This window comes from Neopelma chrysocephalum, unplaced genomic scaffold (assembly GCF_003984885.1).
Source record: "Neopelma chrysocephalum unplaced genomic scaffold, ASM398488v2 Primary Assembly neopelma1_102, whole genome shotgun sequence".
Classification (NCBI taxonomy): domain Eukaryota; kingdom Metazoa; phylum Chordata; class Aves; order Passeriformes; family Pipridae; genus Neopelma; species Neopelma chrysocephalum.
Window position 1 is genome coordinate 4,809,615 of NW_020897765.1, and position 26,743 is coordinate 4,836,357.

The 26,743-nt window shown below is 38.0% G+C and overlaps 2 protein-coding genes across 4 annotated transcripts in view; both read left to right on the top strand.

The window, feature by feature from the left end:
• The window catches only part of MINDY3 (MINDY lysine 48 deubiquitinase 3), a 52,977-nt gene extending 49,786 nt beyond the window's left edge, over window positions 1-3,191 (top strand). For all 3 annotated transcript variants that reach the window (XM_027695625.1, XM_027695624.1, XM_027695626.1), the window contains 2 exons: window positions 1,190-1,261; window positions 2,139-3,191. In XM_027695625.1, coding sequence (XP_027551426.1) covers window positions 1,190-1,261; window positions 2,139-2,288 — 222 coding nt within the window. In that variant the 3' untranslated portion in view covers window positions 2,289-3,191. The remainder of the gene's footprint in view (window positions 1-1,189; window positions 1,262-2,138) is intronic.
• A 5,117-nt stretch (window positions 3,192-8,308) lies between these two features.
• Window positions 8,309-26,743, top strand: part of ITGA8 (integrin subunit alpha 8) — a 115,752-nt gene continuing 97,317 nt past the window's right edge. Inside the window, exons 1-6 of the mRNA XM_027695673.1 lie at window positions 8,309-8,493; window positions 8,711-8,835; window positions 19,947-20,047; window positions 22,487-22,610; window positions 24,832-24,893; window positions 25,880-25,925. Of these exons, the coding sequence (XP_027551474.1) occupies window positions 8,309-8,493; window positions 8,711-8,835; window positions 19,947-20,047; window positions 22,487-22,610; window positions 24,832-24,893; window positions 25,880-25,925 (643 nt within the window). The remainder of the gene's footprint in view (window positions 8,494-8,710; window positions 8,836-19,946; window positions 20,048-22,486; window positions 22,611-24,831; window positions 24,894-25,879; window positions 25,926-26,743) is intronic.

A 26,743-nucleotide genomic window follows, 5' to 3' on the forward strand; every position in this document is an offset into this window, starting at 1 on the left:
TTGAGAATATCCAAAACCTTATTCTTACTCTCCTAGAAAGTACTATACTCCACCTCAAAAGCAGGAAGGTATCTCAGCTTTCGTTCTCAAAGCTGCTGGCTTAGAAGAAATTTATTCAAAGCTGTTCAGCTATTCCTGAGAGAGCAAGCCTGACTCTTTACTGCTTAGGGCAGTCACCTGGAAAGGGGGATTCCTGGATTCCTCAGTAGCCTTTTTTGGGGGGAAACAATAACTGCACAAAATTCTTAATATCCATGGGACAGGAACTGGAAAACAGCATTTCTTTTCCTTCAGGGTGAGCATAACTTCCTTGGTGAAAAGAATAAGTGTCCTCTTTGCCTCCTAGCAAAGCTTAATTTTACTTACCTCTGTGAAGCAACTTCTGTAAGCAGAGTTACCACTTAACCTTCCTTTTACTACCCTCCCTCCACTGAATAACGAGTTGCTTTGAGAGACCCATACACTGATAGTTTGTGAATCATTCAAGAATAGAAAAATGAATGAGGCCTTTTTGTAATCTGATGGATGTACTGTAACCTGAGCAGATCTATTCTCATTCCAGCCTTTACCTCCATGTGCTTAAAAAAGGGATAAGCTTTTGTTTGAAGCCTGGTCCAGTAGGCATAAAAGAGATTATACTACCCGTGGTTTGTGGTTCCTGATGCAGTTAAATCCAAAGCTTTTCAGTCATTTTAGGACTAAAACATTAGGTCGACAACTGCAGTACATTTGCTGTTAGACCTTGGCTGAACGGGTGACTTCAAAATCAGTTTACTCAAGCAAGCATGGGTTTAAATTACTTTTTTGCTCTCAAATGGAGGGCCAGAGATTGGATCTGGTCCTTAGTAAAAAACTTCATTGAAACAGTCGTAAATATATGTGAACATGACTACTGCATAAGGTATCTGACATGAAAAATCAGGACAGCTTCTGCATGGTCAGTACTGAAGTTGAAGTTCAGAGTTGCCCTTGGGGCCATTACCCTTTGGTTTACTGACATCTGTTCTTTTTATTTCTGATGAGAAAGGTGAAATTAACAAAATTTTCAACATTGCTACCGAAAAGAAACTGTACTATTTTACAGTTTCCTTGAGTCTTCCTGCTTGAATGCATCTGTCTAGTTGTAAAGAGAGGAGACTCAAGGCACAATGTATATGTCCCATGAAATTAACTGTCTTCTTTCTACTAGGACTCCAGGGTTTCAGAGTCATTCACTGTTTACCACTACAATGGACTGAAGCAATCTAACTACAATGAAAAGGTAAGATTTACAATTAAGCCCTAATAACAGTTGCTGTGCAAAACTGAATATAGTTATAGGCAAAATACTCTAACTTGAAACAGACTTTTTACAAAGCTGTTATTTTGATAATTTTCTTCCAAAATGATGCATTTGGAATTGGGAACTGCTTTGTACCCTTGATGATGTTTGAGCTAGTATACTTGAGCTAGCATATCACTTGGCCAGACCACATCTCTAAGCTCTGTGTTTTGAAAAGGGCACTTATCTGTCAGAAGGGGATCTGAACTGTAAGGGACAATGGAGACGTAATATACACAAAGTGAAACTTCTATAAGTAACCCTACATCTAAATTAAGATGTTTGGAATTTTCTGTGAAATATTTTAGTAGTCCAGACTTGCATCAAAAATCAGTATTTTTTGGAGCCACTTAGTGGGAGGACAAAAATTACTTATTTCATTTTCAGCTTTCGTAAAAGGAGGGGTATATGTGACACACCATGACTGCTTCTAAGTTAGTTCCTGAAGTAGAATTGAGGGTAAAAGATTGTGAGGCATTAGTAGACATAAGAAAAAAAATTACTTCAAGTAAAAAAGACTCTTTGAGAAAATGTATATAGTCAGTCTTTGGAATAGCTTTAGTTAAGTCCTTAAAATTACTCCTGTGAAATTTCCAGCAGTTTCATGCCCCAAAATGTAGGCAGAAGCATTCAAAGATTAAGGGTTTTCAATTTCAAACTTCCATTTCATTAAAAAAAAATATGTAAAACTTTACAGATTTATTTTTGTAGTAAGAAAAAATGTGTGTTGTAACAACTCTTCTCCTAACGTGATGAAAAGAGTCACCTTATCTAAGAGTTTCTAACCAGGCTGACATGATGGGGTTTATTTTGACAGGTCATGTATGTAGAAGGCACAGCAGTTGTTATGGGATTTGAAGAACCAATGCTACAGACCGACGACACTCCTGTGAAACGCTGCTTGCAAACCAAATGGCCATATATAGAACTGCTCTGGACCACAGATCGATCTCCTTCTCTAAACTGATATGTTGCCCATAAAGAACATACTGCAATTGGATCCTCGAATGGGGATGCAGGAGTTGGTATTTGCTTGGAAGTGGTATACTTTGTGTGGAGTTATACACTGGTATCATTGATGAATTGTAAATAATGATTACAAACACTTTTTCAGTGTTAATTGGAATATTTAATTTTTTAATCAGATTTATTTCTATTATAATAGTTTGTCTTTTTTGGCCACTGTAGTACTGTTAATGTGAGTTATCCTAAAAAAAAAAAGCCTTCTTATAAAGTCTTACCATTTGCCATCTCATGAAGATTTGAAAAATTCTGATATTGCAGAATCTGCATATTAGATGCCAGATCTTCAAAACATAAAACATATTCAGCTTTCTCAGAATCATATAGGCATGTTTTATTATTTAATTTATACTAGCTTACATTACAGTACCATAATATGTGGACTAGACTGGCCTTTGCACTGGATATGTTTTAATGAGTTTAAATTTTCTGCAGTTTTTCCTAAAATCTAATTTTACCTAAAGAGCTTGCACAATGTGACATAAATATGATACATTTTTAGGAATAAGTATAATTCTAAATACTCTTTCTTGGCAGTTGTACATTACTGTGGCTTAGTTATTGGGCATGTTAAAAGTGAAGAGAAATTCTGAGAAAAAAATAGATGTATTAATATTTATTTGAATTTGTATAAAAGAAATGTAAAAACAGCAGAAAGAATTTCTTGTTCTATAAACTATTCAAACTTATAATATTGCCAAATACCTCTTAATTTGTCCAGACAGCAGTGTAAGCCAGCGTTACTGTATGTGTTAAGTGCATGAGAACATCTGGTATTACATTATTATATTCCTTTATTTATTATCAACTTCTTAGCCCTAAAATAAAATCTTTTCCTTGAATCATATATTATTTAAAGTTTGGTTTAATTGGACTTGTTTGCTGCATCTCTGAGATTATGAAAAGGTACCACAGGTTTAGAAATGTCAGCTTTCAATGTGAAGACATCTCGGGGGGGCAGGAAAAAACCCACACCAAAAGGTAATTTCCTAACTTCAGAAATTACCATGACCATTATTTAATGTAAACTGACAGCAGAGTATCTTAACTTTTTTTCAGATTTCTTTTTCTGAAAAAAATAATACCTTTGCAAATAACAATAATTTGAGAAGATTCCTTAATTCATCTTAGGACTTACTTTGAACACAAGTTTCCTGTGTTGTGGTGTGGGCCTGATGTGAAAAGGCTTGTGCAACAGTGGTAGTACTACTCAAAAGTATGGATAATAAATGAAGATAATCTGCTTGGCAAGTGTGAAACTTTGCTTTTCAGTAAATACTCAACTTGATAGGTGTTCCCTTTAAGTGGTTTTGCACATTTAAGATAAATGTCTTTAGGCAGGCTTCTACTGATGCCTTGGAATGTGAAAATTCACTTTTCTTGCTCTTTCTCCTGAATTCTGTTGTCTGTCTTGGCTTGTGCAAGAGCATTTCACACCAGAGTTTGCACTTAATCATAGCTTGATTGTTAGAATAAACATCCTTTTTTCTCTAGTCCACTGTCAGATAAAATTTATGTTCTGTCTCACAGGAAAAAAAAATTAGAAGCCCAGGTGATGTGAGATCTATATATAAGCATTACTCTGGATTAAAACTTCTGCTATACTCCAGAGAAATTTAGCTGATGATGGTGTGGTATAAGACCCCTTCCTCCTGTATCCCTTTTCCTTCATACTGCCTAGTTGTTGGAGGCCTGGCTTCTTATTTTTGGACTATAGTGGCTAACCAGCTAATCTGAGAGCCTCTGCCAAGTGAACTTTTCTATCCTTTCTTCCCTGATAAGCAAGATGGGAGAGCTTCTGCCTTTATGAAAATTCACCTTTGTCCCATAAGAGTGTGCTTATTTAAACGGCAGACTTATATAATATGTGGGATATTAATGTCTGGTAATTTAGATTTGTTTTCATTGAAAAATGACCAGAAACCTACGTAATTTTCAGAGGTTGATGTGCTCCAGGTGCTACGTATGTGCATGTGTATATATTGCAGTTTGCAACTGAGGCCTAGTCGATAAATAAAATAAATAAAACCAGAGCATTCCATGGGATTAAATACATGCCTTAACTAATCAGAGCAAATTGATTGTGCTAAATGTAAGAAAGCACATGAACTAAATTACATTTCGATTAATACTCTAGGTGGATGATTTTTTTTCATATTGCACAGTGGTTCAGTTTTAGAGGAAAGATCAGTATCTTCTGGGAAACAACTGGTGTCCCAGCTGGCAACATGGTACAGTTAGCAGGACGTTGGACAGGTGGTCTGGAACACTGGGTTCTTCCTCCCATGTCTCAAAGCCTTTAGAGGCAGAAAGTTGTTCAGATACATGTTGGTAGCTCTTCACTTTAAATTCACTTTCATAATAAAATGATGAGGGGGGGAAAAAAGGGTCCTGGGGTCAACTGCTGTCTAAATGGTAAAAGAAATTATTCCCACTTCAATGTATACTGAGGTTCACAGTCAAGATACTCTAAATAAATTATGTAAATAAATAATGGAAAGACTACTTTCAGTGCATCATATTAGCCTAGGTGAGTTATATTTGAAGGCTGAAGGCTAACAATTACGTGTTTGCTTTGTTAAAGCCTGAACTGTTCAAGGTAAGCAGCCAAATCCAAATACCCTTGTTATAGTCCACACAAAGAACCCTTTAAAGCAGGGGATCACTTAAATACTGGCTGGGCATTTTGGTTTCTGGATAGTTTTTATCCTTCAGATAGTTAAAATTTCTGCTTATCTGGTCCATCTGTATACTTTTTTATTCTCTCCTGTGAGTATGAGTTTAGGGCAAAGAAAAGATCTCTTGAAAAAAAATTTTCCAGTCTGTATGCTTTGATTGATAGAAGATATAGTCTGCTCTCTCTAAAATTAGCTTCAATGCTTTTCACATATGAATTACTTTGCAACGATTTTTAACTGGGACGTTGTTCACAAAGGTAAGGTTCAAAACAGAAAGCTGAACATCTTCTGTTGGCATGTCATCCTGAATTCGGATCCCACAAGCTCCTTCTGTTTGTAGAGCATGGTCACATCCTTGTTTTATCCTCTTGCTTTAAGACAGGATAATAAGTACAAAATACTGTCTTTTTGTAATGGCATCAGCCTACAGAGACAAAACTAGGAAACAACTGAAAAAAAAGGTAAGTTTTTTTATGGAATTTGGACACTTCCGCTTCTGTATTGCCATGTTTTGAAAAGATTTAACAGGAAAATTGTCATTAATTTTGATAAGATTTATCTTAAAAACCCATATGATTCTTTGAAATTCTTGCTCTTCCTCTGCTAGCAGGAACGTTCCTAAATAATGGCATAAAAAGCATTAAAGCTCTGATAATAGAGTCTTCTATGAAATATTAATGTTTAAGTTTTGCTTGAGCAAAAATTTTCATAGAAGATTTGACTGATATGTTTTTAAGATTGGAAAGATCATAATGACATATTAACTTCACCAACTGCACATAATCTAAGCTGTAGAAATCCACACCATGAATCTTACATTTCTCTGCATAAATTATTCGGTCCCACATCTGACTTTCCAGTTATTCTGTAAGTTAGATAATGACTTCTGGACTCTTAGCTAAATGGTCATTAAAAAGCTTCCTGTTCTGTCTTCAAGTCTGGTTCTAGAGCCTATTAAGACTTTTTAGTTTGATATTCAAAGCAATTAATGTATCTTTTAGGCCACAGGTATGCTGAAGTCTGAACTTCAGTCTACCAATAGCTGGAGCAGTTGCTTACCCCTTAAGTAGTGCAGATCAGTGTCCAGTCCAAACATTTCTAAAGTCTGAGGAAACCAAGTTGTGGAATAAGGTTCCAGTGATCAGAACAGGTCCAGGTTATTTAGAGAAACGCTGCAAATCCTTAAAAAACAAAAAATACTGTTCTTTTTATTTCTCTCTTTGATTTAGAATATCCAACACTAATATATCTCTTCTTTAGATGAAGGGAGAGGGGAAAAAAGGAAAAAAGGGGAAAGGGGAGGGAGACTGCTCTATGTTAATATTTTAGAGGTAACAGGATCTTGAAAGATATTTCCTTCTTTTCGTTCTGCGCTGCCCTCCATTCGAGTTTTAGTACTTTTAGCCACTTGAAGCACTTTTTTCCTCTTTTAGCTCAAACCAACCAGGATGGCATATTTTTCTAACTATGCCCCTTTGACTTTTCACCTGTGAGAATACTCACCTATTTCCTATTGTGCTCCTTACTGAACTTTAACTCTGTTTTGGATATATCTGTACGAGATGGGTACAGTACCAGAATGTGCTGCCTTCTCACTCCTGAATGCCACAGGTCTGGAGTGCAATCTGAGCAGTGCTCCAAGCCTCAGAAACTTCCTTTGAGACACTCAGCCCTGTAACTGACTGTTGTTGTGCTGAAAAATAACAAGGCATTATTATTAGCATAAGGCAACACAACTTTTAAATTTCTTCAGTTGCCTTGAAGTTGCATGATTTTTAAGAGTAGGTTTTAGTCCTACAAGTGTTTGAGGTCCTTCTGAATTTATTACTGGTACTTAGATCTCTAAGAGATACTTGTTCAATGTAAAAGAGTGCAATAGCATCAATGGTGATGTTTCACTCCAATGGCAAAAGTAATTTTTGTATAAATGTAAGACAAGTAGAATTAAGGAATATTACAAGCCTGTAGGGACAGCTAAGGGTCACACAGTTAATGCTGGAAATAAACACACAGTTCTATTTTTGTGAAAAGGAATGTTAGTCTTATCTGAACAATCTTGCCATAAAGCACTTAAAATAAAACAAACACAGAAGAAACCAGAACCTTACAACAAAACTACTCTCAGCTGCTTTCATAGGTATACTCTACTGTAACATGTTTATAAATGGGTTCTGTATACTTCTGATCTTTCTCTGATATTGTTTTGGACACATCTGTGTTTTAAATGGTGAAAAACAATTCTTTTTTCCTTGTAAAAGTTGATTACATGGAAAATAAAATGTTTCTCCTTTTCTTCCTAGCTTTGAGTTGGCCAGAAAAAATACAAATTATGCTGTCCCCTCAAGATGTGGATGTGACACCCCATTTAGCTTTGTAAGGGAAGGGAGCATTTCAGGCAGTCAGGGATTTTTTTTTTTTTTTGGTACATTCTTAACCAGTTAAAACTCTGTTGTGGGGCTTGCAGGGGGCAGAACAATTCAGGACAGGAGTTATACAACCTCATCTGTTTTAATTACTTTTATGAAGAAATCACAAGAGGAGCTTTCTAAAAGTGCCATTATATGCCACGTGCTATGCAGTAGTATTGGTTATTTCTGCGGCAAAAGAGGCATGACACCTGCTCCTGCACGGAGCGGTGCTAAAGGCTCGCAGCAGTGCAAGGCTTTCCTCCGATGTGAGGTGCCCCCTTCAGCTTTTTAAAGCTTTACGTAGCCAGGCGGGCACCCACGGAGAAACTTGAGAGGAATGCGTTTTCTAGTGCGTTCAAAACGATGTGACCGGCTTGACACCTTTCCAGCGGTTAGAAGGGTTTTTTTCATTGTTGTGGTTGTTTGGTTTGTTTCATAACAGCCATGCCGGGCATAACAGTCTGATGAAGGTCTACGGCTTTTTTCAACGCACTCCAGTTTCCCAAAAGGGATTTTCAAGTATCGGGCTCTGATACTTGTTTAAACTCAAGAGTTGAAACTCTTGACAATGCTAGAGGTCCAGAGAAACTCGACTGGAAGCCACCAGCCCTCACTCCGTCGCCTGAGGGCGAAGCAGCTGCCCCGGGGCTGCCGGGCGGGCGCCTGGTGCGGGCCGCCAGGGGGAGCCCGAGCGCGCGTCCCCCGCGGAGGGTGAGCGGGGCCGAGCGGGGCCGAGCCTCCCGCGCCGCCCCCGCCCGCGCACCGCGGCAGCCGGACCGCGCCGATCCGCTCTGTCCCGCTCAACTCCGCACTGCCCGGCTCCGCTCCGCACTCCCCAGCTCCTCTCCGCTCCGCTCTGCCAGCGAGAGCCGGCGAGGATGCTGCGTCTCAGCAGCGGGCGGCCCCGCCGCCGGCAGCGCCCGCTGCTCCTCTTGTCAGCGCTGCTGTGGACGCCGGCGCTGGTGGCCTTCAACCTGGACGAGGAGAAGCGGACGGTGTACAGCGGTCCGCCGGGCAGCTACTTCGGGTACTCGGTGGACTTCTACATCCCCGACCCCAGCACGTGAGTGCCGCCGCCGGGGGTGGCGGGGTCCGGGCCGGCCGCCCTGCCCGGCCGGGGCCGGGGGGCTCACGGGCTCGGGGGGCGCTTTGGGAAGGAGCCTTTGGGAAGGCGCCTTTGGGAAGGCGGTGGGCGAACGGTGGCGTCCCGGCCACGGGGTGACAGCACCCACCACCCGCCGGTCCCGATCGCCCCGGTGACCTGCCGGTTTGTTTGGCAGGGTCAGTGTCCTGGTGGGAGCCCCCAAAGCCAACACCACGCAGCCCGACATCGTGGAAGGAGGAGCGGTGTACTACTGCGCCTGGCCCGCCGCCCGCTGCCGGCAGATCCCCTTCGACAACACCAGTAAGTGACCGGCTGGTCCCAGCGCAGCGCTCGCTGTGCCGCGATTCCTTCACTTGGATCGCTTTGATCCGAGGATCTGCACTTGGCTGGAGAAATCTCCCTCCTGGGGGTCCGAATGCATGTGCGCTTGTAGGGAAGGGCTTCATGGTCCCCAGGGAAATAATAGGAGTATGACCTCCAGGATCGACACGTAGTTCATCTTAATAACTGCCCTTTCTTTTTCCTTTTTTCTTTTTCTTTAATGAAAGGTATTTGTGTTAGATTCCTCCTTTTGAAAATAGTTTTGAGTGTTCAGAAGGCAAAGCCCCAAAACCCATGTCTCACACTTCTCTGAGTCTTGGAAATAACAGGATTTCTAGTCTTTGCTGTTATTTTCAGCAAGGGGCTTTCCGGCTCTTCAGATGGATGAAGGACCTCATGTGGCATGCTTATTTAATTCTTTTCAGAAAGCAGGAATTTTATTTCAGAACACTGGAAGCTAGATGCAAACCCATTTAGGCACAGTGTGGATAGATGATATCCACTTCCAAAATCCCAAGACAGATGTTTCTTATTTAATTGGAGGGAACACACGTTTTAAACAATTCAGGCTGTTTATGTTTTCTGTTGTCTCTTTATAGGTCTTGAAAATAATTTAAACCTAGTGTTTGCAGAGACTTTAAAACTGATTCCTTTATTTAGGCAGACTTTGACAGTTTGACCGTTCAGTGAGAGTTGGTATTCTTTAGGTTATATTTAATATTAATATTTGTGGTTTATTGAAATAGAAACACAATACAACTCTGTTTTTTTCTGAGAGCACAAGTTAAATAAGAGGAGCTTACTTAAATGTAGCAAGTAAGCAGTGCAGTTCTTTACCCCTCTCAGCTCCAGCCACCCACATCCTATTACTATGTTAGTGTCTAGGAACTCTGATCAGGATGACTGTCCAATCACACCGGGAATTCTTCAAAACAGAGTAAGTGGTAGTTCCTGTATGTGTATATGGTTACTTGGGCATATGAAACTATGTACAGCATATTGTAATATATATAAATGTAAATGTGCACAGACAGTATGCATGCATTATTTTTATTGTAATATGCCCTGAGTGTACATATTTTAAATAAAACCAGGAAATAGAGAAAATATTCATGTATTTCCATCTGTGATTAGATAGTTCATGTAACAGAAGTGGAATGTTTTATCTATACAAACGAATTGCAGGTTTGAATAGAAAACTTACAGACCAAATGAAAACTCTGTCGCGTTTTCAAAGGGGCATTTTTGAAAAATGAATGTAAACCTATTGATGAAACATATGAGGACATCTAACTTTCCTGTGGGAAACTCAGGACAACTCTATACTCTTGACAGAGATGTCCTTTTGCAGATACTATGTTTTGAATAAAAGCACAACCAGACTGATGAGTAAGTACATCAGTAAGGCTTTGGACTGTATCACACAACTATTCAGCTTGAAATCTCCAAAGCATGGTTCATTCAGTCTTCCAGAGATGGCTGTTTGTGTCCTCTAGATACAATCCTGACTTGTAGGCAGCTGAAGTTAAGCCAGAAGGAGCCCATTGTGTAGATAAAAGTGCATGGTCCTTAGAGAAGGGACAGCAACATAGACAGGTTTAGCAGAGTTGTCATTGGCTGTCTAATTCCAGTTCTAAGGGCAGTTAAGGTGTCATTTCACAAAATTCAGCAGTGTCCAACTGCCTTTACAGACGGGGACCCCAGGAAGGTTTGCATAGCTTGTACCAACCCCTATTCTTCATTGCCAACAACAGAAAGGCCATCTCCAGTAGGCCTTAGATGACAGGTTTTGCTGATGTATAGATGTGTTTTCATGTAATTTTTTTTCTCTCCAAAATCCACTATTTACAGGAGCAAGTTTTCCTTTTTTCCACTTTTCCCCCAAGCAGACATATAGTCCACATGAGCTCTATCCTAGATTAAACTATTTCAAATAGTCTGTGACACACAGTTCCTTTTGAAGCTTTTAACCATTGTATGTCTAGTGGGACTTTGTCCTTAGTAAATGTGGAGAGTGTTTTCAGTTCATGGCCCTTTCTTGTACAGGCATCTTCTACTCACTGTGTGTTTTCCCTACAACATCACTCATAAATGTTACTATTCCCATTTCATATTTATTTTCCATTTTAATATTTATTCTAGTAGACAGAAAAGAGTCAGTCTGGGTTGTCAAAGATCATACAGGAAGTTGGTGATAATACTGATAACTGACTCGAGATTTTTTCTTCTTCCTCCTGTTCCTGAACCACAAGATAATTCTTTCTTCCAAAACAGAAACACCCAGAAGTTGTTAGAAGACTGAAAATTCAGCTCTAGCAGATTTAATTTTAATGATTAATGATTAATGCTTCATGCCTCATAGGAGATCTTTAAAAGTCTTTTAAAGCTTTGGGAATGTTTTCTGAAACAAAACAGAAAAATGACAGAGGCTGATACAAGGCTGGAAGATTTCACTTTGATGCATTTTTATACAAAGCTTCTATTTTTAAGTACTTTTTTTTTTACTCTAAATAATATCAGCTCTTTCAGTTAGATTCACTAAGCACAATAAAAGAAACAAAATTGCTGAATAATTGGAAGCATTCTAAATTAAGGTCAGACATAAAAACTGAGTGGAACTAGAAAGAAAGGGAGAGTATAATGTAACACTTAAAAGGCAGTGTGAACCAACAAGTAGATAAAGAATTTGTTAAATCAGTATTTTTCAGCCAAGAGTTCAATGGAGGACTTCTAAAGAATTTGTAAAAGTAAAGCAGATATATACTGTATCCAACGTTAGAGATGTGAAATTGCTTCATGTAACAGAAACTGTGAGATTTCCACTATAACATAAAAATTCAAAAGATTCAGTCCAAGAAATTTTCAACCACTGGCTTAAATTACATATGAGCATGTCTTCCATTTCTGCAGACTGGATGCACAAATGAAGCTCAAGTATGTTACATTCAATGCAAGTTGTGTTCATACTTCTACTGCCGCAAATAAGTGTGTAAGTGGGCATCTAATTGATAAGAAATGTGTGGCTGTACAGATTATTTCACTGTTTCCACAAGACCAGTAGACCTAATTTCAAGAAAGGTTCATTTTTTTGCATATACTTTGACATTATTTATATTACCACAATATCTCTGTCCTACTAAATGAAAATAGTGAGAACACTGACTAGTAACATGTGATGGTTTAAGTCAAGATTCTGGACATTTTCAAATATCATGGTGTTACAGATGTGGGGTTACTTTGTACTAATTTATAGTTATCCTGTGTTTTACAGATATTGAGGTGTTTATGTAATGAAAGGGTAGATATGCTTTGTTATGGAGCTGTAAAGTATAACAAACTAAGAAAGAGCAAAATCTCTCTTCACCAATATTTAAGGCTTGTTAAGAGGCAACAGTGAACAAGAACAAGCTCATGAGTGAGGGAAGGGAAAGAAGAAAAAAAATAATGTGTTGGGTTTCTAAAGTATATATTGCCTTAGACGGGGGGGCATTTTTTCAAGAAGTGATATCAGGGAACCAAGTAAGTAACAGACACCTTTGTGAAAAATTTAGTTGTGCTTAGGTTAATTTTATGATGTTATGCGGTGAGATAGGATGGTCTTTGGTCCTGTAAAGGCTGTTTTGTTGAGGAGTTTTATTTATATTGTCGTTGTTGCTATTATTATTATTAAAATAACTAAAGTGTTAGTTTAAAGAACCTTATTCCATATCCTATATGCCATGGAGTCCTGAAGGGAGAACACGAATGCTAAGCCTAACTGAACCTGACATCCTGACATTGGTGTGAGACAACTGCCATGTCCCAGTGTAGATCAGGGATGTGACACCACAAAGGTTGCACCCAGAGTCATTGGCAAGGTACAACCTGCCTCCCTGTCACCGCAAAGACTGTGGCACTCAGTCCTAAATTTTTTTTTTCTGGCTCATATAAGGTTTAAATGACAAAAGAAAAATCCTTATGGTTTGTGAAGCCCTCTTGCTCTTTTTTTTCTCCTCAGAAACTAAGATCACATGAGGGAGTAGACATTGCATTGAATAACGTATACCCAACAGGAACACACAGTGTTCACCCAATTCACAATCAAAGATATCAAAAAAACTTTAGAAAATGTGTCATTACTTCTGAGTGCCATGTTCTATCTGTCAAACACAGACTGATGAGTCTGGGCACCTTAATACCAGCAATGATATTCAAAATCAAGAGTACTCCTGAAATCATCTCTGTGGCCCTGTGCATATGCCAGGAAGCCCAAGCTAATTGAGTGCTCTGGGGAGCTGCATAACTTGTGTTAATGTGGAAATGCATATGGGCTAAACTATTTTGCTGAGAAGACGGTTTAATTGAAGTTAATAGAGGTGCAGGAGTATCTGCAGCCATTCCAAAAAATCATACCACCTAACTGAAATTGTTCTACAAGTAGTTGTCCCAGATTGTCACTAATTTCTCAGGTCACAATGAACATATCTCTGTTCTTCGTAGTAGCTAATCCAGAGATTTCCAAAGCAATGAGATGATTTAATTGCATCAATAATTAGTCCTATTGCTGAAATATAGTTCCTGAAATGCAACAGAGGGGCAGAGGAGGGAAGGAGGATAAGGTTTTGACATGCTGTAGGATTTGAGCCAACCCATCCATAAGCAAGTCATGTAACTGGACATTCCCATATGGGTTTGCCAGTGACATGGCCTCCAGCCAAGAAGGGGCTTTAGCAGGAACTCTGTGTTTCCTGCTATTGATACAGCACTGACTCTACAGTCCCATGTTTGCAGTTCTTTAAAGCTCCATAAGTCTGTTCTCCGGGGTCAAGACTCTGGGAAGAAGCTGCCCCTGAGAGCAAACGGGTGCTTTAACCTGCTCCATTGCAGCAGGTAGCTGAGGTAAAGTATAATGGAAGGGTTTTTAGTATCCACTTACTTCAGGAGATATGGACTGAAGGGCAGAGACTCTTCTCCCTTGTTTCCCTATTTTGTAAAGCTGTCTGGCCGTATTGCAGTGTACAGCTGTGATACTCTTTGAAACTCAATGAGAGGACAGGGAAACAAGCGTTGGCATCATATTAAAGGCTTGTGATCTGTCTTTCCTCTCTTACCTACACAAAGCTAAGTTCTTTTCAGTTTCGCCTGTATGAAGCAAGGTTTACAATGAGTTTTTCTGCTTTAGCATTGAGGTAGAATTACCAAGACTTTGTTTGAGCTGTGTGCTCTTCCAGTCAGCCACCAGGAGAGGTAGCAGGAGAGCAATATGAAGGAAACTTTCTGCCCACTTGATTAACTGGGGAACTTCTGAACCATTCAAAACCTCTTGCAGCCAGAAGCAAACTTAAATAGCCCCTAAAATGCACTATTGCCTTTGAAATCTGGTAAAAAGCTACTAGTTCAGATTTCAGAAACTCCTTATAATGGTCACTTGTAGTTATAATACGTAACAGAGTGCATCAAGTTCTTATGTTTTAAATTAGCTCCCGAAGGCAGAATTTTAGATCCTACTTCCTCTGAGTTTCCAGAACTCACTGAGGTGTTGTCTTTGCAAACTTTACCAGTTTTAGTAAAATAGGTTATATTTTTCTAAACTGGCTGGAGAAAATCTGAACAGCCTCTGAAGAGGAGCAGGGGAGGGGGATGTAAATCAGTTCTGCCCAAGCGTGCAGTTGATAAAAAACATGAGCTAATCTGGCCAGCAGTTGAGCTGATTGTAACAGAACCCAGGTACTGTATAAGGAAAAGATGTATTGTGGGACTCAAGAGGTTTAGTTACATGAAAAAATCATTAGCTGAGGAGATGGTAAGATTCTGGGGAAAACTTAGAATCCCGTTATAAAAAAAGAATTTGCATCTCAAGAGAAATTGCTGAGGGAGAACTTTGTTGTACTTTTAAACATTGACACTTCTCAGTCCACTATGCCAGTAAGACCTTATCTGTAGCCTCATGGTTCACTTGTAGCATTCCGATTTATAATAGACTCTCATGAGTTTCTTTTGTAAGTCTCAGCCTTATCTAAAGAAGGGGAAAAAATACTCTTAGCTATGTTAGTTCAAGCCCTGAGGTCTTAATTTGGTTTTGATCAGATTTTACTTAGGGAAAAAAAATCCTATTGGGTTTGATGATACTTTTTTTTTTTATTCATGGAATGAAAGTCCAAATAAAGCTCTCTAGATACGATCTATCAAATTAAAATAGCTCATATGAATAGCAGCTAAGTCACAGTAAAGACTAGGAATTAAATAGATGTTTGCAGAACCAGATAAATCTAAAAATGGAAGCAACTCTTGTCATCATGCAAACATTTTGCATACCCTTACTGTCTCTAAACACCATGGAGTCCTTTTTTCCCCTCAGCATCAATTAAAAACAATTGCTTGGCTTGGTTCCCTAGACCATACATAGTGTTTGGATTTGCATTTGAATTCTGTCCCTCTGGTGAGGGTCTAATATCAATGACCCTGTGAAGGTTACTGAGTTACCTCTGCTTTGTAATGGATGGTATCATTGGACTCTTTTATTGTAGTGATATGAAAAAGATATCACTGGTAATAGGGTTGACATGATTCCCTCTTTTCCCTCACTTCTAGAATATGGGATCAAACCAGATCAAACCCTTCCCTCTCCCTCTTCCCTTCTATAAACCGGAACCCTTATGATGCTGCAGATCTGATTTCAAAGTTAAATGAGGTTACTCAGAGCCTTGTGTAGTCAACGTCTGAAACCACCCAAGGGTTGAGATGCCACAGCCTCCAAGCCAAGTCTTCTACTGGTGTCTCAAAACTGTACATAGCATTCCAGGTGTTGACTCTGTTTCAGAGGGATATTCCTTTTCCTTTACCTGTGTAAATTTATATAAATGTTTGTTGGTTTTATATGTTTGTATTCCCATTTTATGTAAATATGGACAGATTGAGGTGATTATTCACCTCTACTGTGTATATATATAATTATGTAAAAATATATGAAATATATATATTTCATTTTATGGTATCTATGTTTTTGTATGTATGAATGTGCATAGGTACGTACACACATATTTCAAAACAGGTATTTGAAAGGGATTTGCCATCCTGGATGTAGGTACAGATTTGAGGAAGAGTATGACTGAACCTGCTGCAGCTGCCTGATTAACAGCCATTTGTGTTTATCTAGTACATACAGGCAAATACACCTAAAGCAAGTAAAGATAATACTTTTCAAAATTCCTGAATGGTGAGAACTTACTTGAAAGAGTTGCAGGTTTATTGCATAGACAGATTTGTTGCTTTGATTAGAAACATTGTTTTCCTGTGTTAAGTTGGATTAAAATATTTTCACAGAATCATTTAGGTTGGAAAAGACCTCTGAAATCCTCAAGTTCAACCTTTGACCCATCACCACCTTGATTTGCTTTTGTTCATTTGAATATTTTCAAAGATGATGCATTTTTTACTTATTGTATTCAAGATCTGGATGAATCACAGTAAGCCACTACCAGTGTTTGCAAATACATCTGTTTCTTATGCAGATCTTGATTAGTACAAAAAAAGAAATATTTGTAAGAATAATGCTTGATTCATGCTTATTAAACTGTTTATAATGTGCTGACTCAGTGACTGAGAGGAGACCAATCCCCAGAGAAAGCACCAAATTTAGTCTAATGTGTGCAAATAATGGATTTGCATTAACACTTGCTCCATGTTCAGGATTTAATTCCTGCAAATGATCCCTGTACTGTTACTCTTAACATGGGTTTGCTTTTTACTGTCTAAAGTCAAATTTTTCTACTTGTCCAGCTACTGCTTTGGCAATGTAAAGGGCCCCTTTTCCCTCTGGTAGCCTTTAGGCACCTCAAGACTAAAAGACTGGGTGAAGGAACATTGGTTTTAAGAATCATGTTTCACTATCTCCAGAGATGCTTCTGAAGCTAGATTGTGGGAAAGTACCATGTATAGGATTCATGGCTCCTGCAGTAGAAAATAAGGTCCTTTGGGTTGCTGAAATGCAGTTTAAGGATGCCCTCGCACCTAAATTCCTATTTATAAGTCTCTCTGCTCTTTGCATACTCCTGGTTGTCTCGGCCTTAGTCTGTGTTACAGTCTTAGGCAGTACAATTATGAGTGACTCCAGAGCTGCATTTCAAGCCAAATTTGCGAATCATCCAGACTGTTGACCATCTGGAACAGATCCTGGGCTGGCTCTGAAGCAGTCCAGCTGGTACTCAGGCTTTCCCTGGACTGCTTCGTGGACAGGCTCAGGCGTTGTGTGCCCAGCCCAGCTGCTGCCTTGTATTCCAGCTATCCTTGCATTAGTGTCACATATCGTGATACAAGATAGCCTGGACTCCTTCCTAAATGGGGCCAGGCGTTCTCTTCCAGAAGAGAAGATGACATTGGAACACAACCTGAATGCAAGCCAAGTTTTTGCTGTTCACAGAAATATAGCTTAGTCTGTGGGTAAGGTACAGTATAGACATAGCCCGTGGACCTCAGATCCCCATAAATAGCACAAGGAAAGATATTTCTCCGTCATATAAAGGTGTTGTCAGGATACAGACATGCTACTTTTTGCAATGCCTAGGTAACACTGTTTCGAGGAATGTACCAAAGACAGATTTTTTTATTTTTGTAGTTGAAGTGGGATTTATATGGGTAAATGAATAGTTTTTATCTGAGTCTAATCTAAGCTGGTCATCCACGGTTATCTACAATTGGTTAAAAAAAAAAAAGTACTTTTATGCCATGATTCTTCTGACCTGCTCAGGTATTTGCTTTAGGAGAAGAACTAGCCTAGGTCATGTCCTGAGATGTAAGTGGATGGCTAGTTCAGAAATGGACAATTATAGTACGGCACAGTAATGACAGCTCATGTGTATTCAGACAAGTTAGTTGTGTATATAGCTTCATTTTGATAAAATTATAGAGAAAGCAGTAAATGGTTTACAGAAATCTGAAATACTGACTGGTTTTTACATACAAAAGACTGAACTGTATTTTAAGGCACAACCTTAGAAACTGGGAATATGAATCCATAGCTCCAGCAAGGATGACAAACGAAAGTGATTAGAAAATTTCTATCAGAAGAGATTATCTAGGGAAAAAACTATTTATTAATTTGTTTGTCTATGATATTTTGCTAATAATTTTATAATGAAAATCCCATGCCACATGACAAAAGCTTCCTACTACACCATAGGCCACTAAACGGGGTGGGAGTGTGTGTGTATCTGTCTATGGTTCTTGCAGATTTACTGGTGAATTCAGCTGTGGTTTTATAAATCCTTTGAACGGTTGTCCTTGTTTTAAAATTTAACTTTTTTTCAAATGTTGGTATACTTTGCCAGTAGACAAGTATGTTGTTTTGATTGAAAATGTAAGCTCCATTCAAATTAGAATACTGGTTATGACTATCCTCAGAGCCAGGGTAGGGTTGGCTGCCGTAAACTGGCCATGGCTGATTTTCAAGCTTCAAAACCTTTGTTTCTATCAAGACCTCATCTGTGGACATTGATCGTGTTCAGATCTGCTGGAGCGTTAAAAAAAGAAAAGAGAAACCTTTAAAATTTGAAAGGGTCTGACTTCACTGGAAAAATTAATCAAAAGAATTATTGTCAACAACAAGGTAGAAGTTGGCAGCTCTTAAAACGTGGTGTGTCAGATACGCTGTCTCTCACACTTCACATGAGTTTAGGCCTAACTTAAATAAAATGTGTTTTTAAATTAATATTTTTAGAATAATTTTAAATTTTACTTCCTGAATTTTTAAGATCTAAATATTCCTGAAATTTATTTCTCTTTTCTTGCTAAGCATGGACTTCCATAGTAGCTCCTGTAATTGGCGCACCACAGAAACAAATACTTGTATGAAGGAAAATGTTTCCTCAGAGACTTTCAAACTTTAAAAGATTCATTCTCACTCAACTTTCCTTCATGTTTATTAGAAAAAAATACAGAGAGAGAATACCCTTTTTCTCCAAATATGATGCATTTTTCTTCCTAATTGAGTTTATGTTTATGTTTATGAGGTTACTGTGAACTGAAGTCACTTGCAATCTAACGTCCTAGAAAAGCATTCAGGTATCTCCTATATTCCTGTTGCGGAAATCCCAATGAATGTTGGCTTTTTTAAGTGTTGGCTGCATTTTTTCTGTTATTTAAAAATGTGTATAAATCCATAGACTATAATATGACACTATTTTTTTTCTAACATTCCAAGGTAGACAGTATATGGCTTTATTTTCACTTAGAGTGAATAAAATGATTGATTCTTCTGAAATCCCTTCTGATAAGAACCAGAAACAAACATAAGAGAATGCAGATACAAGAGGGAAGGAGTAATGCCCTGCTTATGTATAAAGTTCATTAGGAATGACTGGTAAGGGAAGAGCATGGCTCATGAACATATGGGAAATCAGTTTACTTCAGAAAACTGAGGGCGAAAGGAAGGGATGTCTGCTTTTTATTAAAACCTGAAATGCATTATAATTGTCCTGAATCTTTGCCCAGATGGCTTCTCTTATGCTGACATCTGCAAGAGTGTATATAAAGCAACATTAAGAAGCTGTCTCTTGTGACACTGTGTGCACATGTAATTCTGTTAAAAACTAAGTCGTTTGCTATCTGTAGTGTTGGACTTTGAATAAGCATGCTGAGAAATGTCATTTGTTTGACAAAAACTAATTATGGAACATGCTTTTTTCATGGAAAGTTTCTACTACATCTGAAAAACTTTTTAGGGCTTTTCATCTATTTTTGTAGATTCTTTTTCATTCCTCATCATAAATTCCAGGTAAAGTGGGGGTTTTTTGTCTCCTTTTGGTTTGTTTTTTAGTTTGTTTTGGAGTTTTTTGTCGGGGGAAAACACAGCATTTCTTATTGCAGTCCTGTGTATTTTTTTCTAAAATTTAAGTGTAATTATTTTGAATATTCACATGTGAATTTAGGCTGTTTTCCACTGACCAGTGAAAAGCTTAAATGATACTAGGATGTCCATTTCCTATTAAACAGGTTGGATGATGGCAGTGGATGCAGTGTAACATATCCATTAGTCTGTTCATTTGTGTCTGTAACTCACAGGGTAATACTTTTTTAAAAATAAACTGTCAATATACTGCTTCTTCCTCTGTCAGACAACAGGAAAATTAAAGTCAATGGCACCAGGGAACCTATTGAGTTTAAGACAAATCAGTGGTTTGGAGCAACAGTCAAAGCTCATAAAGAAAAAGTTGTGGTAAGTCTTATGCATTTAGTATTCATTTGGAGATAACATTTATTTTTCTCAAATGTGTATCTTTAATAACTCTCTATGTGTATATTGTGGAAATAACTTTGATTATGCATGAATTATAAAACAGATGATGTATATAATTCAGAAAATGAAAGCAACTTAAAGAATCAGGTTGAACTGATCGAGTGAAGATGATTCTGCTGCCATATGAAAACAGCAGAATGCCATATTGTTATGGAAGTCAATGATGATATTTTTTTAAACAGATAGTGGACATACTTTAGAGATACAAAGTTACTGATAGCTCTATGCTATAAAATGTTTTGTATTACGAAGGTATATTTGGAATGTTAAGTACAGAATATAAAGAAATTATATGTATTGCAATGTAATGAAATGTAATGAAAGCCAAGAACCTCTGCTGAAGTTCAGTTAGTAAGAGAAAGCACTGATCTCTTTTGTCACATTTACATTGTTTTCAGCAGCTATGTCATAGTCATGAAAAAAGTCATCAAAATAACGCTCTAAACAAGATGGCTGTCAAACTATAATGTCTGGTTTCCAGTTTCCCTGAACATTTTTCCTGTATTGATAGAGGCCCTTAGCAGTGAGCAAGTATTTTTATTGCTTAGTAAAGTGGTGATGATGCATCTTATACACAGAGATTTTATATTTCCAATTTATGCACTTATTGATAATGGCATTGAAGTAATTGTGATAAGAAAAATTAGTTTGTTCATTAGTGTTATTAGTTTTGACTATTACAAAAACAATAATTTGGTTTTGGATTTGCTTAAAACTTCCAATTATTACTTTAAAAAGTAGTCATAAGGGAGGAAGTATCAAAAGGAAATGCTTTCCCTTGTATCGTATGCCTTGTGGTTAACCTCGTGGAAGGATTTTGACATAAAACAGATAATGAATAAAACATCACCCTATTCTGTTATAGAGCTAAGTAAACATAAAAATTCTAAAAAATTATAGAAATAGCTGAAGATATTTCATTTTAGTACAACAGTTCACCAATCAAAATAAAGTACTTCTTTACCAGCATTTGCTAAGTCTTAATTAAGTGAGCAGAAAACCTCATCACCTGAGACAGTCTGATGTGCTGTCTCTGTACCAACAACACTGTTTTATTTCTGATAACTCTTCTCCGAATGAAATGGAGATAGAATCAACACTTTTCAGGCAAAAATTTGGACAGCAAAGCTCGAAAACCTTGTCTGTTAATCTTGGTAGGCTGAAAGGAGAGAAAAAGAAAATGACATCAAACTGTCAGGAACTTTTTAAAGCTACAACTATCAAATGGACCTAAAATCACCCACACATGACACTTACTCCTCTTTCCTGCCTCCAGTTTTACTCTCTGTTTTAATATGTAAGGTTTTCTAGGCAGGGGCATGTTAAGAGTATCTGTTCCTTAAGCGATTGCTCCAGAAGCCCTGACTTTTATGGCAAGCTCTGAGTAGCACAGTGATTCATCCAGCTGGAACTGATTGCAGATCGAAGGCTTATACAGTAGTGTAAATAATAGCAATACTTTTCCAGAGGCAGACAGATTTCTCGTTGGAAAAGTAGGACAAGGTAGGACATGAATGAAGAATTTATTTGTATCTTGCAGAGGCAAGGTTGTAGGGAGAGGTAGTGTCTTCACCCTCCCAGGAAGTGAAACGTTTTAGGGCACAGGACCCCCTGAAGCATGACTTGCAGACCTGATAGTTTATTATTTTTATTTTTCTAATTATCTGGATTACCTCCAAAAAAGATACCTCTCTCTACACAACTTGTATATCATTTATCCTTACTACTGTAACACAGATTAAATATTAGTTCTCTAGCCAAAACTTATGTAGCAAAAAACTGTTTACTCAGACTTTTGAATGCATTATAGCTGTATCATATCTACAAAGATTCGAACCAGGGATTTATAAGAAGGAAGACAATCTGATGATTGTCATAGATACTATGACACAACACCCTGACAAATCTCCTTCTGCTAAGTGGAGTAGAGTAGTTGTGCTGCAATACCTTCTATCTTAAGACATACCAGGACAGAACTGGGATTGCCTTAAGCCACATATATGTGATTTGCATCTTAAGCTACAGAATCAAGTCCTGTGCAATGAGCAGTAATAGAACAAAGATATTACTTGTAGAGCAGGCTTAGAGCATACTTGTAGCATGCTTAAATGTGCCTTTTAATCCCTCACAGATTTTGCCTGCCAAGGGCTGTAAGTAAAAAATCAGTGTGCTTTTCAGGTAATAATGAAATTATCTGAAGCAGTGGTCCTGCATTTTCTTCTGTCAATGTCTTGTGATCATTGCTGTATGAATGATTCAGTACCAGAGAGAATCGTTGTACACAGTTTATTAAAAACTGCATTTGCCAGATGTGTGAGCGTGTGAAAGGTATGTGTGACATTGTTTCTACTTTGATAGGCTTGTGCTCCTTTGTATCATTGGAGAACCCTTAAAGATAGCCCTGAGAAGGACCCTGTTGGCACCTGCTATGTAGCAATTCAGAACTTCAGTGCTTATGCAGAATATTCACCTTGTCGTAACAGTAAGTGTTAATATGAGCAATCCTTTGTTGAAGGAACTGATATTGTGCTTAATGTTTTCATCCTTTCAGTCTTCACACAGTCTTAGTTGAATGAAGGTTGCTATATGATGTTATTGCATTAAATGAGAGTGTAAAGAAAAATCAACATTAAATTATATCCCTGTAATTGGATGCTTTATTGTATAATTAATTGAAAGAGGAGAAATTAAGTAAATTGCGTGCAGTTATAGTGATGAGCTATAATTGGTTCAATTTGAATGGCTTTAAAATGCAGCCAGATAAGACAGATCTAGATAAGAACCAGACAGCATTTTAAACCAATTATTCCTACTCATGCTGAGTATAAATCTCTCATCACAAGATCATCATTTGAAGACCAGACCCTGCACAGAAACACACAAGCCTGTATCACCATTCATGCCAATACCATCCACAATAGCTCATTTGTGAAGAACTTTCAGCATGGAAGAAAGGCATGCAAATTAGCACTGCTGCTACACACACTTCTCTGTCCTGTTCCGAGGATGCAGTAGCCATCCCGGGGCCTTGCTTCTTGGGGAATAGGGAAAAACTGCATGTATATTTAGAACCACATTCAGTTACCTAGAAACCTGGAGAAAATACCACACATTAGATTGTATCAGTCATTCATCTCATTCAGCACCCTATGACTAATTGTTTATGATGGTTATTAATACCCTCATTACCTCAGTGCTCCATATCATTAAAAGCAATATGAAATATCCGATGACTTTACTGAGCTTTGGTTTGAGCTGAATCTATGGCAATTTCTACAGTACAAATCAGAGAATTTTCTTTCAGTTACTTTTTCTAAAGGTAGCATGTGTAAGATACCAAATATGATGGGCTTACCTATCCCTTCACAGCAAAACTGTGGCAGTGTTCAGTCTCACTGATGAGTAGCTCCTTCAAGTTGTGTGCACCAGCTGATAACACAGGGAGTCTGAATGTAGTTCCTTGTCATGAGACCCCTTGTAAGAGATTGTGCTATTATGGATAACGTTCTTGCTGTGTGCACATGGGCTAATTTGAAATCACACTTTTTAACTGTTCCTCTGCTGCAAACTGTGCTCCTGCCATAAACTTTCTCATGGATTATTTTGCCAAGAATGCAACAGGCATTTTGCAGAAAAAGTAGGCATAATTAAAAGGTCTCTTTCCTGTGGAGATCTAAAGATAGCATCAGATCTTGTAGCTGGATTTTGAGACATCTGACAGATGTGTGATAATGTAGCCCAATAATGCTTTCTGTGGTCTATCAGAAATCTGCACACCAATAGTGACATGAGATATCACATCGCTCTCTGGTTTTCCTCTTCCCATATTGAGGTATAGCACTAAACAGAGTTGTGCTACATCTTCCTTTAAAGCTTAATCCTTGTCCCTGGATGGACAGGTGGAGAAGAAAGCTGAATCTGTAAGAAATAGTGATCATAAGATCTGCATCATGTACTTCTAATGTCTCACTGGGGCTTTGACAAAGGCTTATGTCTTTTGAAGACAGAGTTCAAGTGACCATTCCTGCAGTCTTTCAGCATTCTGGCACAGACAGAATTGCCCTAAAATGCATGCCAGCACACTTTGTACAATAACATAAGGATTTGTAGACTAGAAGTAAGAGTAGAAAGAAGCAGGAAGATTGGTTTTGCCCGTACAAATGTGCATCCAAAATTATATTACACTTCAGTCCTCATTGAGCAAATGTGCATCAGTTAAAGGGCTGACCCTTGCAAAGGACATGTGTCCCATGCCATAGTACAGATAAGCTGGATGTTGTCTGTATATTGACCCATCCTGACCCATCTACTATGTCAACATTTTCTGAGAATGCCTTAGTAAACACTTTTGTATTTATAGCAGATCAGACTGTGATGAACATTCTACAATTTCTTATTGTTTACTTTTTCATCTCCAGCCAAATTCAAACTTATTCCCTGATAGCTGTTGCAAGGGTCCTTCCTTGGCAGTGAGGGGAGAAAGTCCCAAGTAGCAGGTCCTATTTTTCAAAATCTTCACAAGGGGCTGCATGTTCAGGGTACTGTAGAAGGTCTTGATTTGCTCTGCCTCTTCTCAAAAAGAATACATATTTTCACATATTTTGAGAGATTTGCATTTACAGCCTTATAGCTCCAGAGGTGTGTATGCTATCTTCCACATGCACTGGGAAATCAATAAAATGCTTCTACCTTCATAATTGCAGGCAATGCAGATCCTGAAGGACAAGGCTTTTGTCAAGCAGGTTTCAGCTTAGATTTTTACAAGGTGAGATTCTGCTTCTGAAGTATTTTGACCAAATGTAGTTGTCATATATCTCTAGTGTTCAAACGCTGCCTCAGTGATCATGAGTTTATCCCCATGCTGTTGCATATGGAAAGTTTTGTTAAGTTGTTGCAAGGTCTTTCCTCCTTTTCAAGTTCCAAACATTTGGTTTCATTAATAAAAGAAATACTCAATCAGCACCTGTTTATCTCTTTGCAGCACTCCAATCTAACTCTGCTCAGTCTATCTTAACAGATAATTAGGCAAACAATTGTATGTGCTTCGATCTCAGTCTGTCCCACTTACAATGCTTTACATGGACTTGACTTTCAGAAAGTAATGGGCAGGCACCAGCTAGTTTTAAGAAGTTTAAACAGCTTGTATAATGATGCTTTTGGAGGCAGAGTAGTCATTGAGTAAGACCATTCATGTGGCTGTTAAACTGTTTAAGGGAAAGAACTAGTTTTTCTTAATACCAATATTGTGGGACAAAGGATAAACTTTGCAGCTATTGTTATTATCTGTGCCATTATTACAGCACCAGGGCCTCACATAACTTTGACCATTGTCATTGTTTTCAGTGTTCTGCAGCTGCATTTTTATTTACATTATTAATAGCTATGGGGCTAAGACCTCCTTGTAGGGTAGACAAAAGTATACTTCTCTATAAAACATTACTGTTGCTTCATTGAATATAAAGACCCTCTTTTATGATAACTGTGTTTTGGTATAAATAAGCAGCAATTCTTAGAGTGCTGTGTTAGCAGTAAAAAAATTACATCTTTCATTCAAGTTGCACAGGGTAATCTTAACATTTTTTAACTCTGGATTTTTCTGTACATCCATGTACATGCTTTCCTTGAACATGGCTATTCTCCTCTATCATGATTCTGATATTATTTTGGTCATTTAAATAGTTTTAACCCATGCATGCTTACTTTTGTGATGTTCTTTTGTTGTGTAATTTTATTCAATTCTGCTTTTTGTAGAATGGAGACCTGATCGTAGGCGGGCCCGGTAGTTTTTATTGGCAAGGTATGTTCATCTGGCTGGGTAACTTGATCTAAGAAGTGAAGCAGAAAGTATTGTTGTTCTAGATTTCCATTGTTTTGTCGGTTTAAGATAACCGGTCCCTGATCTTATTTTCAACAAATGTAAATCAGAAGAAATGCTTAACAAGCAACTGAGCATAAAAATAAGTCAGGGAAAATTCAGGATGTAGGTTATATAGCAAGTGAAACAAATACAAATAACTATTTTTATGTTGGCATTTAAGCATACTTGTAATTTAATTAATAAATTTAATTTTTCCCTAGAAATAATGCAGATTTAAAAATACCTAGTATTTATACAGCAAATGTACTTTTAAAAAAGTTTTTGTTACTGTTTGTTGCTGAGCACAACCATTTAGAATTATCTGCATATATTTGAAGTTCATTTGTGGCATCACTGTCGTTTCCAAGATGTAGTTTCTCATGTAGATAAAACCTAAAGTTGTTTTGGTAAAGGGTTAAAAGGTTATTTTTGTTTTAACCTGTTTTGACGGGTATGATATAGCTGATTCCCAGCCTCTGCCTCCCAACTTGCCCGTTTTCAGCCTCTTTGATGTGTGTTTTTGCATTGTCTTTAAAGAAGGAAGACCTAATTGATTGTTACGGTAGGGAATTCATAGCTCTGAATTCTCCCTTGAGAAATTGCTTCCCTTGGTCTACTGCATTCATGCGGTGCAGTGACTTTAGTTTGAATCAGCACATTGAAATGGATCTGGAGATGTTTTTGTGATGGTTCAATAGAAATTCAATGCCTTCTTGTATGGATTTATGTGTACTCTTGAGACTTTCAGAGTAATAATG